Below are 17,073 nucleotides of genomic sequence, written 5' to 3'. Positions count from 1 at the left end.
ATTCTGAATTTCAAAAAAAATGTTAGTTTATTAATGAGAATATATTTCCAAAATTCTAATTTTTTGTGTAGGGGTGTAGAGATGATTTTATAGTGAGCACTGCTTTTAATGGGTGGATTTGACGTTGGTGAAAAGAAAATATTTTTACCAACCATCTTTAAGATTGTGTTCACTTACGCTGAATTTACTGTTGACGCAAATTGACGAGTGATTATTTTAAAATTTAACGTGTTCATTTGAAGTGAACTGCGCGGATCGAATTGAAGGGAATTGTGGGATTGCTCTACTTTTCAGTCACCCACAAATGTGAAGCGATTTGGAGGGATGAATATACGCTTAAAATAACTATCAAATTGCACTGCATATTTTTAAAATACACAACTTTCATTGTGCATTCACGAGTTGAAGAAAGCTCGTGTTGGAAGAGGAGAAAGAAGAGAAAGCTCAAGTGAGGTTGCACGGTTAGTGGTAGATGAAGAAGATGAGGTTGTTGGAAGATGAATGATAAAGTGTAATGCAAATTCTAGAAGAATGTAGAAGCTCCTAAGAAAAAAGAGTTAGAATGTAAATTGGGCCTGTAAGATAAAAGCCCAAGACTAGAGAAGGCCCAAAATAGAATTCTAGAAAAATCCTATCTAGAAGGATTCTAGAATGATGTATAAAAATATCTATGGATGCTTATCCATAAGAAGTATCTAGATAAGTTTAGAATTATAGGAATGTTTTAGAAATTTCTAAAGAATGAATAATGACCCTTAGATTAATATTGTGGTGGCAAGATCCTAACCATTGGTTAAGGAGGTGCCACTGGTATAAATAGGGATGATTGGATCATTTGTAAGCATGCCAATATCTACCATTTGTATGAACCAACATCTACTACAACTAAAGACAACATCTACCATTTGATGTAAGAAGCCAACATCTACTACAACTAAAGACAACTACAACACTTCTTCCAATTACTACTTCCACATTCCATTATATCTCCACATTTTCTCTACATTCAACTATCTCTACATTTTCTCTATCCCATCAACTATTCATTTCACAACCTCAAAATACTAACAGTGGTACCAGAGCTACGTTCGGTCATCTACTGGGCGTAGATAAAAATTTTCAACTACCGCAAACAAAACTATAACTCCATTCTATACTACTTCCAAAATATTTTCTCAACTCATGGCTTCTACCAATCAAACATCATCAACTCCAATACCTATTTTCATAGGAGAAAATTATGATTTCTAGAGTGTCAAAATGAAGACATTCTTCCGTTCTCAAGATTTATGGGACATCATAGAAGAAGGATTCCCTATTCCAGAAGACATTTCTACTCTTACTACATCTCAAAAGAAGGAGTTGAAGGAAAACAAGCAGAAGGATTCAAGGGCTTTATTTGTTCTTCAACAAGCAGTTGATGACACAATTTTTCCAAGGATAATTGGTGTCACAAGTGCAAAAAAAGCTTGGAACACAATACAAGAGGAGTTTCAAGGAAGTGATGAGGTACGCAATGTTAAACTTCATTCTGTAAGACGAGAGTTTGAGTTAATAAGAATGAAAGAATCTGAGACCATTAAAGACTACTATTCTAAAATAAAAGAAATAGTTAGTCAGATGAGAGCCTATGGGGAAAGCATTCTTGACAAAAAGATCGTTGAGAAAATTTTAATTTCTATTCCCCAAAAATCTGATGCAATTGCAATAGCGATTGAACAAACAAAAGATTTGGCTACATTGTCAGTCACACAACTAATGGGTTCTCTTGAAGCTTATGAACAAAGATTGAAAAGGCATGAAGAAGACTCGGTTGAAAATGTCTTTCAATCAAAACTAAAATTACGGTCTCAGAATAAAGAATATGAAGGAAATAAAATTAGGAAAGAAATTTCTAGAAATAAAGAAAATTCTAGAAGCTTATCTATGACTCGTCAAGGAAAATATCCTTCATGTGGCATCTGTAAAAAGACAAGTCACTTGGAAAAAGATTGTTGGCATCATGGAAAACTTCAATGCAAGTATTGCAAGAAGTTTGGTCACATAGAGAAGTATTCTCGTAATAAAAATAGACATCAAGCAAACTTTGCGGAAGAAAATAATCAGGAGAAACTCTTATTCTATGCCAATCAAGAATCTCCTAGTAGAGAAGGAAGTTGGTACTTGGATAGTGGATGCAAATATCACATGGCGAAAGATCAAAGCATCTTCAAAGACATTGATAAATCTGTCAATGTCAAAGTTCGTCTAGGAAATGACACCACAATGGAGTCTCGAGGCAAATGAACTGTCATGGTGGAGACAAAGAAAGGTACGAAATTCATCAAGGATGTTTTACTAGTTCCAAATCTTAAAGAGAATCATTTAAGTATTGGCAAAATGATGGAGAATGGATATTCTCTTCATTTTGCGAAAGATACATGCAAAATTTATGATAGTAAAATGATAGAAATTGGCCAAGTAAAAATGGAGAAGAGAAATAGAAGCTTTCCTATAAGTTTCAAACCTGGAACTAATATTGCCATGAAGGTAGAAGTTGGTGACTCATGGCTAGGAGATTTGGCCACTTCAACACACATTGCCATGAAGGTAGAAGTTGATAGGGTACCAGAGGCTCTATTCTCATCGTCTCGTAAACCACCGATTTCACCAGACTCATCTTCTCCAATGCCCCCACAATGACCCCACCCTCCTCCTTCACCACCCGCCTTATCTCGCTCCTGAGATCCGTGTGAAGCTTCTCGCCGCATAATCTCACGAACTTCACCAGCATCGGGAACTGGTTCTTCAAGCCGCCGTAGGAGTTGAAGCACGCCATGAAAACCACGTTGTGGCATGCTTTATCTCGCCCGAGCCCAACTTTTTATGCCTCGTCTAACAGTGTCGTCGCGGAGGTTCTGAAGGACGCAGGATAGGAAACGTGCGAATGATAAAGTCTTCTACGTAGTTGAAGATTTTTGGAAGGCCAAGAGTCCCAAGTTAATAGCCATCTGGAAATGTAATTAAAATATATTCATGCGCCTCAACCTAATCATTAAAATAATTCACATATAACATTGCATGAGATAAATGGATTCTATAAACATATTAATTAATAAAGTATAATTCAAATTCAAATTATCTCATAATTATCAAAATTTATAAATAAATAAAATTACATCCATCATATATATATATATATATATATATATATATATATATATATATATCAATAACTTTATAATGTGATTATTACAAACAAATACTACATTTAAAAATAAATTCATTTTATTAAATTATAATTTTTTTACTTTTTAATTTAATCATTATTTTTAATTTTTTACTCTTTATAAACATTTTTACAATTAAATATAACATTAACAATTATCATTTTATATTAATTTAATAACTAGGGGCATTTTGGTAATCTTTAATTTCTACCTATTAAACAAAATTTTAAAACTGTCACATAAATCAAATTCTACACTAATTCTCACAAACTTTACCTCTAAATCCACTCTCAATTACCTCGAAATCCACTCAAGTAAACACAAAAAAATTTACCCTCAAATCCATTCAATCACTTTCCCCCAAATCATCTCCCCCGATCACCCCCAAGTGAACACACCCTAACTCTCTTACAGGATAAAAGTATGGTTTAAACCAGGAATGTGGTGGTGTAGGAAGAAGAGTGTGGGGGTGTAGGGAGAAGCCCTCAAGCTTCAAAAGGGTGAGGATGTTGCTCCCTCCACCACCCCATGTGCTCCCAACACCTCTTCACTTTTTTTTTATTCCAAAAATATCCTACACCTCTCCACAATCTTATTGCAACGAGTTTTCTTCACTTCCATTTTTCCTAAACAATCTCTCTCTTTCTCTCTCCGCATTGGAGCATTCACATGACAAATATACCTGTTGAAATCAACAATGTTTCTATCACCCTAAATTATAGTCTTTTATCTCTTAGAAAATTTCCAAATTATAATGCAATGATATTTGTCTAAAAATTTGTTTAATGTGAAAAATATCCAATAATATCTGTTAAGAACATAATTATAGAATTTGTCCTCTTAATTATATTTTTCATATCCATATTAGTTAGCACTTATTAAGGTTTTACTGTTAAAGAATCCACCATGAAAAGATTTTGTACAAAAGTTCCATAGCAGCATGTTGCATAGCATTGGGTTTGGAGATATTTCCAAAGTCCTTAACTACTCTAAAAGCACTTATTAAGGTTTGGAGATGGCTCCTGATGCAGTATCGAGTGGCCATGCTACCTTCGCATCACATGCCACTGAGAAAGTTTTGCAAAACTTGATATTCGTGCACAAACGTTGATATGCATGCACGGATGTTGATATCAGTTAATTGAAGGACAAAAATGAAATAGGAAGGTGCAACTAGCTGTGTGGTGGTGGAGGGTGATTATACGGGTAGCACAAGCCCAATTTAATATAGTCCACAACTGAGGGGGTTTCTTAGTGCACCCATTCTTTTCTTCCAGCACTTCAACCTTTGCTGCAGTTCCCATTTTACCCCTACAAAATATATATTAAATAAAAAAATTATTATTATATGTGTGATATGGGGTGTATGAAATATGGGAAACACACTAGATTCTGAAATTCAATTCATAATTCATCAAATTATGAAATCCAGTTAGCAAAACATAAATATTTACATAATTGAATTTTGAAATTCTGAAAAAAATATTAACACTTAATCAAATTTAAAATTTAATAAACAAAAACTTTCACACATAATCAAATTTTATTAGATAATGTAAAATTAAAAAGCGCCGTGGTGAACCACTTCTAAAACCACGAAAATTAGAGGTCTTTTCACTTGTATTGTCACTATAGATATAGTTAAAAATATATTTATTGAAGTTCTTCGTTATGAATGTCAAAATTACAAAAGCCACATATGTTTCTGTGCCTTGATTGATAGACAAGGGCGAAGATGTGTTTCATATAGCCACTTACTAAAGGTAAGTGCATTGTAACATACCTCCACCCTACATGCATTGCTAGTGATAAATTTATACATACATACATACATATATATATATATATATATATATATATGATTTGCTAATTCATATAATTCTTAAAAGATACCAAAATTTTAGTTCATAAAAATATCTCTATTCGTAAATGGGTAAGTATTTTAATAATTTTTATTTTTAATTTAAAATAAAAAAATAAAAAAAATTAAAAATTATTTAAGTATTCTTAATTTTAAAATTTAGAATCTATAATTATGAAAATATTTTTATCAACTAAAATTTAATACACTTTAAAAAGTTACATAAATTAATATATATATATATATATATATATATATATGTATGTATGTATAACCTAATTTAGTATCTCAAGATTTCAGTCGGTGATAAATATATTTAGTGTTAGAGAAGTCTTTTGATTGGTTATATTACTAAATGGAAGTAAGTTAGTGTGTTATTGCTAACAAATGCCTTTTTGGTTTTATAACGTATTTATAGCAGTAAGAAAAAAATATTACTATATATTATTACTATTACTATTATTATCAATTATTATTTTATATAATCCTTCAATGAATTTCTATATCTCAAAGTTTTCATTCTAAGTCACAAGGTATAAAGCATTTTGTATTAGTATATAAAATAATTTTTTTTTTCAGATATTTAAGATTATTTATATTTGTTAAAAGTTTGACATATAGTAGATTTACGTTGAGATATTAAGATTAATTTACGTTGGACCTGATAAAGTTTGACATATACGTTTTACATTTTGTTTTATATGGTTTTGAATTAAAACCAAAATTAAAAAAAAAATATATATATATATATATATATATATATATATATATATATATATATATGTGTGTGTACGTGTACGTGTATCAATTTTATTAACTTTGCTCTGCATATATCAAATACAAATGAAAATACAATGCGAAAATAACAAATAACAAGAAAATTTTATAGAAATATAAAATACCTAAAATAGAAATGTTTTATAAATTCCATTTTAGTAAAGAGAAACACCAAAGAAATTTTAGAATTTTCTAACAAATATAATTAAGTAAAATAAATGTCTAAAATATAGAAAAATAACATACACTAGTACAATTAAGGGAAATGGCAGCGGTTATTTTTACTGATAGGCACCGGTTCCTGAACCGAGGCATATTCAGGCGAGGTAAAAAGCGGTGGACTTTATGCCTCGGTTTTGAAACGGGACATATAATGATACGATTAGGCCTCGGTTCTAATATCCGAAATCGTTTCACTCCCTTTACTGCCTCGGTTGGAGCCTGAACCGAGGCAGTAGGGTCCTTTTTTTTATTTTTTTTTCTTCTTCACCAGCCACTCGTTTCATTGTGGTGCCTCAAGCTTCTTTTATGTCTTTGCTCAAGCTTTTTGACAAAAAAATTTCATAAACAAACCAGACCAAACACGCTTAAATCAAGCTTCAATGGCAGACGAAAACAAATTTTTTGGTACAAAGCATCCTTCTCAGATTCAATTCAACAAATCAATTTAACAAGTAAAGTCAAATTCAATTTAACAAAGGAACCAAACAAATCAAATCTTCGGTGTGAACTCAGATTCAATTCAAAACAAAAAGAAATGAAATCAGGAGAAAAATGCTTCTGGATTCGCCTCCGCCACCTCAATCGCTGCATCCGCCTCCGCCTCCGCCATCACCGCTGCCTCTGTCGCTTCTCCTCCTCCTCCGCCACATCCTCTACATTCGGCTCCGCGCCCTCCGCGCCCTCCGCATCCGCCTCCGCCACAAGGCCCCCATCCCCGCGTCGTTCTTCTCCGTTACAGAGCCTCAATCCCAGCATTCTCATCATTGTCGCTTCCTCCTCCGCCACCTCAATCGTCGCTGCCTCCGTCGCTTCTCCTCCTCCTCCGCCGCGCCCTCCGCATCCGCCACCGCCATGCCGATATTCTCCTCCAGCCGCCGCATCTCATCGGAGATTGTCCACTCCTCTGTCGCGCGCTGCTCTTCCTTCGCCGCCGCCGACTGCGCGATGCCTCTCCTTCCTCTTCATCACGTGCTCTTTACGGAAACAGTGGCAGATCTGGGGCTGGCAGTGCCGTGGTGTGGTTTAGTTGTGGGAGGTTCGTGGGGATAAGGAAGAAGCGGCAATGGAACGGAGGGAGAGAAGAATCTAAGAGCGAGAGGAGGCGAGAGCCTGGGAGGGAGGCGAGAGCCTGGGAGGGAGGCGAGAGCGAGGGGAGGGGAGGGGAGGGGAGGCGAGAGCCAGGGGAGGGAGGGAGAGCCAAGGGAGGCGAGAGTGCGGAGGGAGCTAGGTTAATTAACTTGGGGAAAATTTTGGGGAAAAAAAGAGAGGCTTATATGCCTCGGGTCTGAGCAGTAGAGGCTTATGCCTCTGTCCTTCCTACCAATCGATGCCGTATAGTTCTTTCACCTTGGGTTTCTCTTAACCGCGTCAGAAACTGCGTCAGACACTGATAATTAGGCACCGGTTGCCTTCACAACCGAAGTGATATCTCTTTTTGACACCGGTCTCGTCTGAACCGAGGCCTATAAGGTCTCGTTAATTATGAAACTGCCACCGTATCTGAATAGACAGCGGTTTTTGTGTAAAAACACTACAAAAATAATATATTTTAGGAGGGGTTAGTTTCCGGCGGTTTTAGAAACCCCGAATAAATTCCGGCGGTTTTGACTAAACCGCAGTTACCCCCTTTTTTAATTTTTTTCAATTTTTTAATTTCCTTCAATTTTAATGAAGGTGCCTTCATTTTTTCAATTTGGGGACTGATTATGAGTATGAGTAGGACTGATTATGTATCCCCGCGCCTTTCATTTCTTCTACCTTTCCCTGATTCTCTAATTTCTCCCAATCCCTAATTCTTCTACCTTCACTCATTTCTTCTACCTTCCCCGCTCCTTCTCTGCACCATCTTCGTGTTGGTCTCCCCTTGCTAGGGCTGAGCAAAGTGTCGAGGTGTGGAGGCATTTGTGGGTTGAGCGAGGCTTCGAGGCAGCGTGGAGGCGCCTTATTGTTCGTCGAGGTGCTCTCGGAACTGAACTGTAGATTTGCTCTTGGAATTTCTCGCATCTTTGGTTCACGCGGCTTAGAAAGCGGCGAGGTCACTTCATTTTCTCTTCGTTCATTTTCACTTTACACGTTTGTCTCCTGTACCTTAGTCTATTGAACGCGTTCATTGATTCGATTGTGTCTAACTCTTGTATTTTGCTGTTGTTGTTAACTCTTGTATTCGATTATGCCAACTACTGTTCCGACTGCCCCACATCCACCGACAGTGTGACCTAGAGTTCGCGCTAGAAGAGGACAGGCTACTGATCCACACAGTATAGCTGAAAGAATCAGTGTGGAGCTAAAGTTGCAGTAGCCCTTGCCGAGAAAAGAAAAAATTGTGAAAGGTGAGCTTATACTTCCATAAGATATGTTGGCCAATTCATGTATATATGCCTGGAACTGTTAATAATTTGTCAATGCAAATTTTACTCAATGTAATCGTCAAAAATTTCTTCCATGTCAAATGTTAGCTTCTCTGTCTTCTTCATGCTATTAGATTTTCTTTAAGTAGAAAATATTATATTGAAGAAATTTATTAAATTACATTCCACTTAAGATATGTAGTCATGAGATATGAAACGCACACACACTTTGCGGAACTGCCTTTACTGCTTGTTGGAAGCATATCAGATGGGAGTGGAGTGGACATGTTGATGATGCTGTGTCCACCAGACCATCATAGTTGGTACACACTACATTCTAACTTAGAGCAAAGGTAGTTAGGATACTGAGTGGTTAGTTAGGTGGTGTTGGTATGAACAACCATTCAAGAGTTTATTACTATTTGGATTATAATTAATGAGGCACTCAACCTTCTAACAGAATTAAAAAAGTCTAAGTGTGAGCAACAAAATAAAACTCAATCTTTGTGGTTTTTCATTTCTGAGATGGCTAAGACAGGTAGACTAGGGTGTACTTGCTTTGAAACCAACTTAATGTTAAACAAAGGGAAAAATATGTTTTTCAGGGATAATTCACACCCTTCCTCTATGCATGTATATGTAGAATTTTAGGGAGCTATGATCCATAAATGACAACTGCCTATGAACGGGAAAGCCACTAAAGCATACAACTCACACAACTAGCAAAAATTAACATACAGTTAACATTTTCTTATTTTAACAGGAGTGTTTTTATGTACTGAACTTCTCCACTCTGTGATGTATATTCTCTGTTCTTCTAAATTTTAAGAATCTAATATTCATTTATCCTAAAATGAAAATGATTGATTTCATTAAAACACCAACAGAGACAATTGAATACAAAAGTAGTGATATACAACTACCAACACCATTACAGACAACGAAAATCATAGTGATGAAGTTATAGGAGAAGGATGAAGAAATAAAAATCGTGTGAGAATGAGATCAAACCAGAGGAGTTTGTTCTAAAAGGGAGTTGCTCAACGGGAATGACATCGGAGTGGGAAAAATCGTGTGAGAATGAGATTCTAGGACTCACAGAAGAGGAAGAAACTCCACAGTTTTTCTGAGCAAAGATCAACTGCCATTTGGTTGAAAAGTTTGGAAGTTGGAAGAAAGGTCGAAGGATAAAAGAAAAAGAAAAGGGTTTGATTAGAGAAACACGAGAGTACAACATAGGATTTAAATGGTTGGAAAAGTTAGCAGAGCATGGTAGGTATATAGTGAGAGGATTTTGAATTGTTACCTTGATAAACTAGTGCTTTTAATTATTGATTGTTGTAGTTTTATCGGATGGGGGGTGGGATTCCCGTGTTTAACAGTATGTCCTTGTTACGACATTTAATATTATATGGTGGAATTAATGAAATATATTATAAATATGGACATTCTTCCAAGTGGCTTGCATATGAGGATCACTGAAAATTGAAGCTGGCTTGGAACTTGGTTTTGTCCAACCACGGACTTTTGTCTTAGATTCATGTCAAAGTTTTGGCTTTATCATGCACAAAAATCACTACAATATGAAGCCCTGGTCGGTTCAACCCTTGGTAGATAATCTCAACAGCAGAGATATTTCATCCCATAGATCCATTATTATTTACCCCTCTTGTTTTATACATTATTGGTCAAAGATCTAAGTAGTAGAAGGTTTTTATTTTGCAGAATAATATATTGTTGAATATTTATGACAGTGATAATTCAGTCTATTTAAGATGTTATCATGGAAATTTGTGTGCTGGCATCGCTGTCCAATCTTGGTTCACATATATTTGCTCCACTTGTTCAAATTATGCCACCCACTCTCTTCACTATCTTGCCCTATTTCTTCGTACTGCATACAGATCTTGGTGTCCTCTCTCCCCTTGCTGGAGGATACAAGGCCATTATTTTGTTTGGATTTTGACTGACGTACAAGGAGTTTAACAATCATAGTGTCTCCTTTTGCCATAAAAGTGGATAAATTATTTCTGTACATCTCAAGTCCAAGAAATGAAAGAGAAGATTAGATCTAATCTTCTCTTTCTCCATTCTCACACACACATCCATTTAATTACTCTTATTTCCCATTTTCTATACTTACATATAAATCTCACACTTTCATTTCATTAATCAATCCTAATTATAATACATGTATTTCTATTTATTATTCATTATTCATTAGTCTTCTTACAACACCTATTTCCAATCCGTTTACAGGTAAAAATCTAAATACTTGTTTTTAGTTTTTAAGATATCAGAATAAAATTATGATGAAATTTTAGATTCTAAAATGAATAATACTTTATAAATATAGTAATTAATTTAAACAATGTTTTGACGAATTTTAAAATTTTGAACTATATAAAACTATTAAGTATACCGAAGGAAATATTTTTTATAGAAGATTTTGCTAATATTCTAACTTTATTCATTAAAATAATACTATTAATATCAACTACTACATCTAAAAGATTGTCCACTTTAAAATATAGAAATCCATTATCTAAATATGCATCTGACTATGCAAAATATAAAAAATTGATTGTAATTTGTAAATATTTCCTAAATGTTACTTTGATTAAATATTTTACCAATTTTTCAAGAAACAGTGCCATAGTTGATCCATTTCTTCAGTAAGTATTTTCACTTGATCAGTTGTATTAATTAGTCTTTTATTAGAAAGTAACTATGTATAATTTGGACACTTCGTGTAGGGAATTTAGAGACACTATACGGAGACAATTGAGAAATCGGAGTCGACAATCATCTTTGATAGACAAGAGAGTTCATAGGGAATTTGTAGATTGGTTTTCACGTCGTGTACGTATATTGGGTCCATTACTGATTGGTTTCATTCTATGTTATAATTAATAATTGACTTGGACATGTTATTTCTTTTTTCCTTTAGATAAGGAATGACTCAACTAGCCTTCACTCAACTGATTTCAAATTCTTAGCCATGGGTCCAATTGATATTGCAAAACGATATAGTGCCTACAATGTTAACGGATTCAAGTTTAGGATCTTGGACCGTGATTTATGGCTTAAAACACAAAATAGTGGAGTGTTTGGTACATTTGGGACAAGGAGTTATGCAAGTACTAATGATAATCAAATGCAATTTGGAGGTGTGCCTTATTATGGTCGATTAGTGGACATAATTGAAATAAACTACCATGGTCGTTTCTCAGTTGTTTTGTTCAAATGTATGTGGGCTAATACAACTACTTCTAGGGGGATTGTGACTGATGAGTTGGGATTTACAAGTGTATGTTTTGGACGCTTGATTCATACTGGTGATAATGATGATGATGAACCATACATTCAGGCATCAGAAGCACAAATGGTATATTATGTAGATGATGAGTTTGATAAAAATTGGTGCATCCCTGTACATATAAAGCCTAGAGACTTGTACAACATGGGTGAAGATGATGTTGACAAATTTCATGAATGTGAACCGTTTCAACAACAAAACTTAGAAACATTATTTCCCGATGATGGAAGAAATATACCATTAACAAGGTTTTAATTTTAATTTTAATTTAGTTATTCTGTTTGTTTTCTTCTTTATTATATCTTATGTAGGTGGTTTAATTTTTATTTATGTAATTGTTTGTAGACCATTTGAAGATGAAGAAAATGACATATAAGAAGAAGGAGACAAAACATCATACACAGCAAAGTGTCTCTCATACATGGGGTCACACAACTAACCATCCACCAGCTCCTCAAGTCCAATCCTCACCCTCTCTTTCTGCCCCTCAAAGAAGTAAGTTCCCTTTTTTTTAAATGTCTAATACTTGTTTTATTCATGTTATCATTTTTTGACATTCATTTATTTATAGGAACATACAAACTAAAGCTACCTTCGACAAGCCAAAGCACATGCACTCCTACTCATATTGAGTCCCCAAATGCATTTGCTTTTCAATCAGCATGGACTCCTGCACCTATTCAGTCCCCAGATGCATTTTTTCAGTCATCAGTTCAAGTTAATGTAAGTGTTTCAATTACATTAGTAAAAACAGTAAACGTAAAATTTTATTTAAAGACAAAAATTGTGGAATCTCTAATCAGTAGCAACAACAAGGGAATTTAGTGTCATACCAATAAGAGAAGGCAAAACTTTTAGAAATGTGGGCAATTGCTGTATCAGAATTTTAGTAGTGATTGTTTGCTGTTTTATGTAATGTTGTTGGATGTTTCAGCATTATTTCCTTGCTGTTTTATACCAGTAAATTTTTCTGTATTGGACTGTAAATATGCCACATTAAAATCTTTGCTGGCTGTTTTGACTGCTGTTATGTAGTAAAATCCTGACTGTTTTGATTGGTGTTACTGCATTAAAATCCTTGTTGTATTAGACTGTTCTGACTGTTGTGTCTGCACTAAAACATTGTTGTTTTGTAACTTTATTGGGCTGTTTTACTCATATTAAAGCGCTTCTGTTTTTATCTCATATGCTAGTTGGTTACATATGCTTGATATAACTTATATGGAATGGTCAAACTAATTGTTGATTGTGCTGTTATGAAGTATGTTAAGAGGATTGGTTGCTGTGATCTTTTTTTTTATCTCTCAAAAGTACATTAGATGTGTTATATGTATTATTTGTTGCTAGTCACGTTGAGAAATCTTTTGTATTATACAAAGTGATATTTGGACCTTAAAGGTTAGGACAATTATGTTAAAAGTCTTCTGTCATTTGTGAGATGGCTAGAGAATTACTCTTGAATTATCCAAGAAGGTTTTGTATGATAAAAAACTAGAAGTAGTTCTGTATTAGAATCTTTTAGAAGAAGTACATATGATAAAAATGCCTGAAATTCAAAGAAACGTGACTCACTAAGTTAACTCACTTTTTTGTTGAAATTTAATAACAATAATGATAATTTCTTTTGCTTTCTCATCATCCCTTGTGTAGCCCTCAAATGAAGATGCTCTTCATTCACCACCTCAAGTAGGAGAAAATTCTCATGTACAAGATGAACATGAACAAGATGAAAATCAGGATACTCAGTTGGAAGTTGAACAAGAAAGGCCACCAACACACAAGGGAGCATGGTTGGTTGATGTTATTGGTAAGACACAAGTTCAACATATTAATGCTTTCATTATGTTACTTATATGAATAGTTACTGCTGAAGTTGTTTGACACAAGAGTATTTGACACAAATTTTCTTTCTTCACAGATGACCAACGTAAGATGACTACCAAACACTTAAAAACAAATGATGTTTGGAATTTGCCTCAAAATGAAAGGATTATTGTACATTGGAATGAGGAATATCAACCAATTGGAGATGGTGGCGCATTATTGAATCGATTCTTGGGAAGTATCGCTAGAAACTTCAAGGTATTCCCTATTTGTTATTCTTCTTGGAAGAAGATTCCCAAAAGTTACAAAGAAGACATGATTCAAAATACCATTCAAGTAAGTAATGTAAATACAAAATACCATTACAAAAAAGACATCCAAAATTTATTTATTGGGTAATTGTTGTTAATTTTTTATTAAAATTTGTTTTGAAGACAAAGTTTGAAGTGAATTCCGATATTCAAATCAATTACATCTTGAAAGCGCTTAATCATAAATGGAGAGATTGTCGGCAAGAATTATGGCAACAAAGAGATGATGGGACGCGAACTAGAGATGAATTGATTGCCATGGCTCCAGAAGGCATAGATAGAGATCATTGGGCTTCTTTTGTTGACTATCGACTTGATGAAAGAACAAAGGTAAAACCTACATTTCTTTTCATAAAATTCTGTTATGATTTAATAACTTTTTTTATCACAATGTTAGGAGATTGCCCTAAAAAATAAGCATAATAGGACAAAACAAACTCTTGCTCACACAGGGGGATCCAAGAGCATTGCAAGGAAGAGGAAAGAAATGGTGAAGTGTTATTTATCTTCAATTTTCTGTTTCTCATAATATTTATGATATACCTAATAAGAATTTGTTAATTTTCATAGGAAAACGAGTGTGGGCACAAAGTTAGCAGAGGAGAAGTTTGGATAGCTACTCATAAGAAGACCAATGGAGCTTTTATCAATGATGAGGCAAGGGAAATTGGTGTAAGTTCCAATCTTTTTTTTGTGATTGGTTTAGTTATATATCTCTTTATAGTCTCGTTCAAATGATATTACTTAAATGAAGAACTCAATGTCATGTGTACTATATACATGTCTATAGATGTCATGTAATAGATACATTATAGGAAAAAAGAACCTTTTTACTATAAGTAGTTGGTTGTTCATGTGTTTTGTGTTTTCTGAATTATTGATGGTTAAAAGCATTGATTCTAGTAGAAATTGACACTTACACATGATTGCTATTGGTATTAAGATTTAAGTTCCTTAATATGATTGTCATTACAGACTTCAATTTGAAGAATGAGTATTAATTGGTCCCATCCATGATGTCACGTGGATACCCTTCTTTCAATCAATCTTATATGGATTTCCAGTTTTATTGAAATGATGGATTTCTTTTATGAGATCTATTGACCTTTTACTGGTTATACAACTTTCTTCAAATGACTAGTACCTTGTATCCTGACTTAGTTAAAGGTTTATATGCGAATGCTAGATTAGAAGATGGAATTATTGTATCAGAGTGAGAGGGATAGATTTGGTCCTGAATAATGATGTATGGACTATTGTTGGTTTTGGGTTAGGCGGGATGAAATCTCATAACCCAAGTATAGACTTTGCACTTTTGACCCTGGAAAATATAATAACCCAAAGATCAGATTTTGAAGATAGTGAAAGTATACTACTGTTTTTGCTACTGTTTTTGCACACATCTTAAGTTTAAATATAAGTATACTACTGCCAACTTAATAGTTTGTCTCTTTATACAAATGCAATGTTTTTAATGTTGGCATCATTGATTATGTTGTATGTAGGAAAAAATTCAAACATATGAATCTACAATATCGTCTCAATCAAAAGAAATATCAAGTTTAGATTCATTAGCTCATGTTTTAGGAAGCCAAGAGCATTGTGGTCGTGTTCGCGGTCTAGGTTTGGGTCCTTGCCCATCTAAAGTCTTTGGAGTCCATGCTCGTTCTCATTTTGGATCATCTTCATCTACTCCTTCTAATGTTGAATTACAAGCTCAGGTTAATGAATATTTAAATATTTATTTGGTTTGTTCCCTGTAAGATTAACATGTTAGGTATCATATTTCTCACTTTTTAAATAAATTTTTTTGTTATAGGTATCTTCATTGACTTCTTCTAATGTTAAATTAGAATCTCAGGTTAATGAATATTTACTTGGTTTATTCCTTTTAAGATTAACATGTTAGGTATCATATTTCTCACTTTTTAAATAAATATTTCTGTTATAGGTATCTTCATTGACATCACAAGTCAATGAAATGAAGGCAATGATGACACTTTTGTTGCAAAATCATCAAGGTTCATTGCCTTCACAGTTTGTAGTATTTCAACGATCATCGGTAATAATTATTAAATTTATTTGTATGATTTTTTTAATTAAATATATTATCGACTAACTATTATGTTATATTGTAGGTATCTGATCAAGGGAGTGGGCCAAACAATAGATGTAATGAAGAAGAAAATTAGATATTGTTATTGAATATTTTTATGAGTCATACTTTTAGTATTGAACATTTGTATTGAACATCTATATTGAACATATGTAATGAACATCTTTATTTTTAATTTTTATGCATGAACAATTAGTTGTATGAATGATATTAGGTTGAACAATATAGTTTATTTTATACAATATTATTCAATTTTAGTTCATATTAATTTATTGTTTGTTTTGTCAATAAAATCATTTTTATCATAATCTAATTTTATCACAATAAAAAAAGAATGAACTGTATAAATTCTCGGCGGTTTTAACCCCAGTAAACTACACATGCAAAATAGGGACGGTTTTGAGATAACCCTAGCTAGTTCCGGCGGTTTTTGAGTAACCCCGTAATTCCCGGCGGTTTTCACAGAACCCCGCTAATTCCGGCCGCTAATTCCGGCGGTTTCCGGAAACCCCCGCTAGTACGGCGGTTTTTTCCAGAACCGCCGGTACTTACTTGGCGACGGCCGTGTTCCCAACGGTTGGTCCAACCGCGGGAAATGTGATTTGCGGGGGTTAAAACCGCCGGTAATATTGAAAAAAACCCCCGGTAAAATTACATATTTTTGTAGTGAAAGAGGTCTATTGTGCGAGTTTAAAAGTATATTTTGTACTAGTGATAAAAGTACTATGCGAATAAAAACTTTGACTAAATGGAACTTTTTTTTTAGATTTTGTCTTGTAGATTCCTCAGCCTTTTTTTTTAGCAACTTTCATGTCCAGTATGTTTCAATTCAAACTCTAACAAAAGTTGAGTTTCTAACGTTTGTCTCTACCAAAATTTTTGTTTCTTAAAATATATGATTATGTTATCAAATATATGGATTCTACTGTCAAATATAAGTTGTCCCAAAAGTTATTTTAATAAATTTTAGAAAATCGATTAAAATGGATGCTGGAAGTTCAAGATACGGGAATGAATATGGAAAACGTTTAATACTCTCATACTTATTAATATAACTTATACTATTATCATTTATGTAACTATTGT

General features: G+C 33.9%; 2 protein-coding genes across 2 annotated transcripts; both read left to right on the top strand.

Moving 5' to 3' along the window:
• The first annotated feature begins 11,418 nt into the window (after positions 1-11,418).
• On the top strand, positions 11,419-11,991 carry LOC148200997 (uncharacterized). Its single transcript, XM_088113109.1, has one exon. It carries the CDS (start codon positions 11,419-11,421, stop codon positions 11,989-11,991), a length of 573 nt encoding a protein of 190 aa, XP_087969235.1.
• A 101-nt stretch (positions 11,992-12,092) lies between these two features.
• On the top strand, positions 12,093-16,188 carry LOC124846362 (uncharacterized). The gene is made up of 11 exons (XM_088114138.1): positions 12,093-12,231; positions 12,308-12,459; positions 13,387-13,543; positions 13,655-13,896; positions 13,995-14,201; positions 14,269-14,361; positions 14,442-14,543; positions 15,377-15,592; positions 15,691-15,732; positions 15,823-15,933; positions 16,010-16,188. Exons 1-11 carry the CDS (start codon positions 12,093-12,095, stop codon positions 16,061-16,063), a joined length of 1,515 nt encoding a protein of 504 aa, XP_087970264.1. The 3' UTR covers positions 16,064-16,188.
• Positions 16,189-17,073: the final 885 nt, after the last annotated feature.

Source organism: Vigna umbellata, chromosome 4 (genome assembly GCF_029865625.1).
Source record: "Vigna umbellata cultivar VRB3 chromosome 4, Vumbellata_1.0, whole genome shotgun sequence".
NCBI lineage: Eukaryota > Viridiplantae > Streptophyta > Magnoliopsida > Fabales > Fabaceae > Vigna > Vigna umbellata.
Note: the sequence above shows the minus strand (reverse complement) of the source record. Positions and strands in the feature narration are given on the sequence as shown.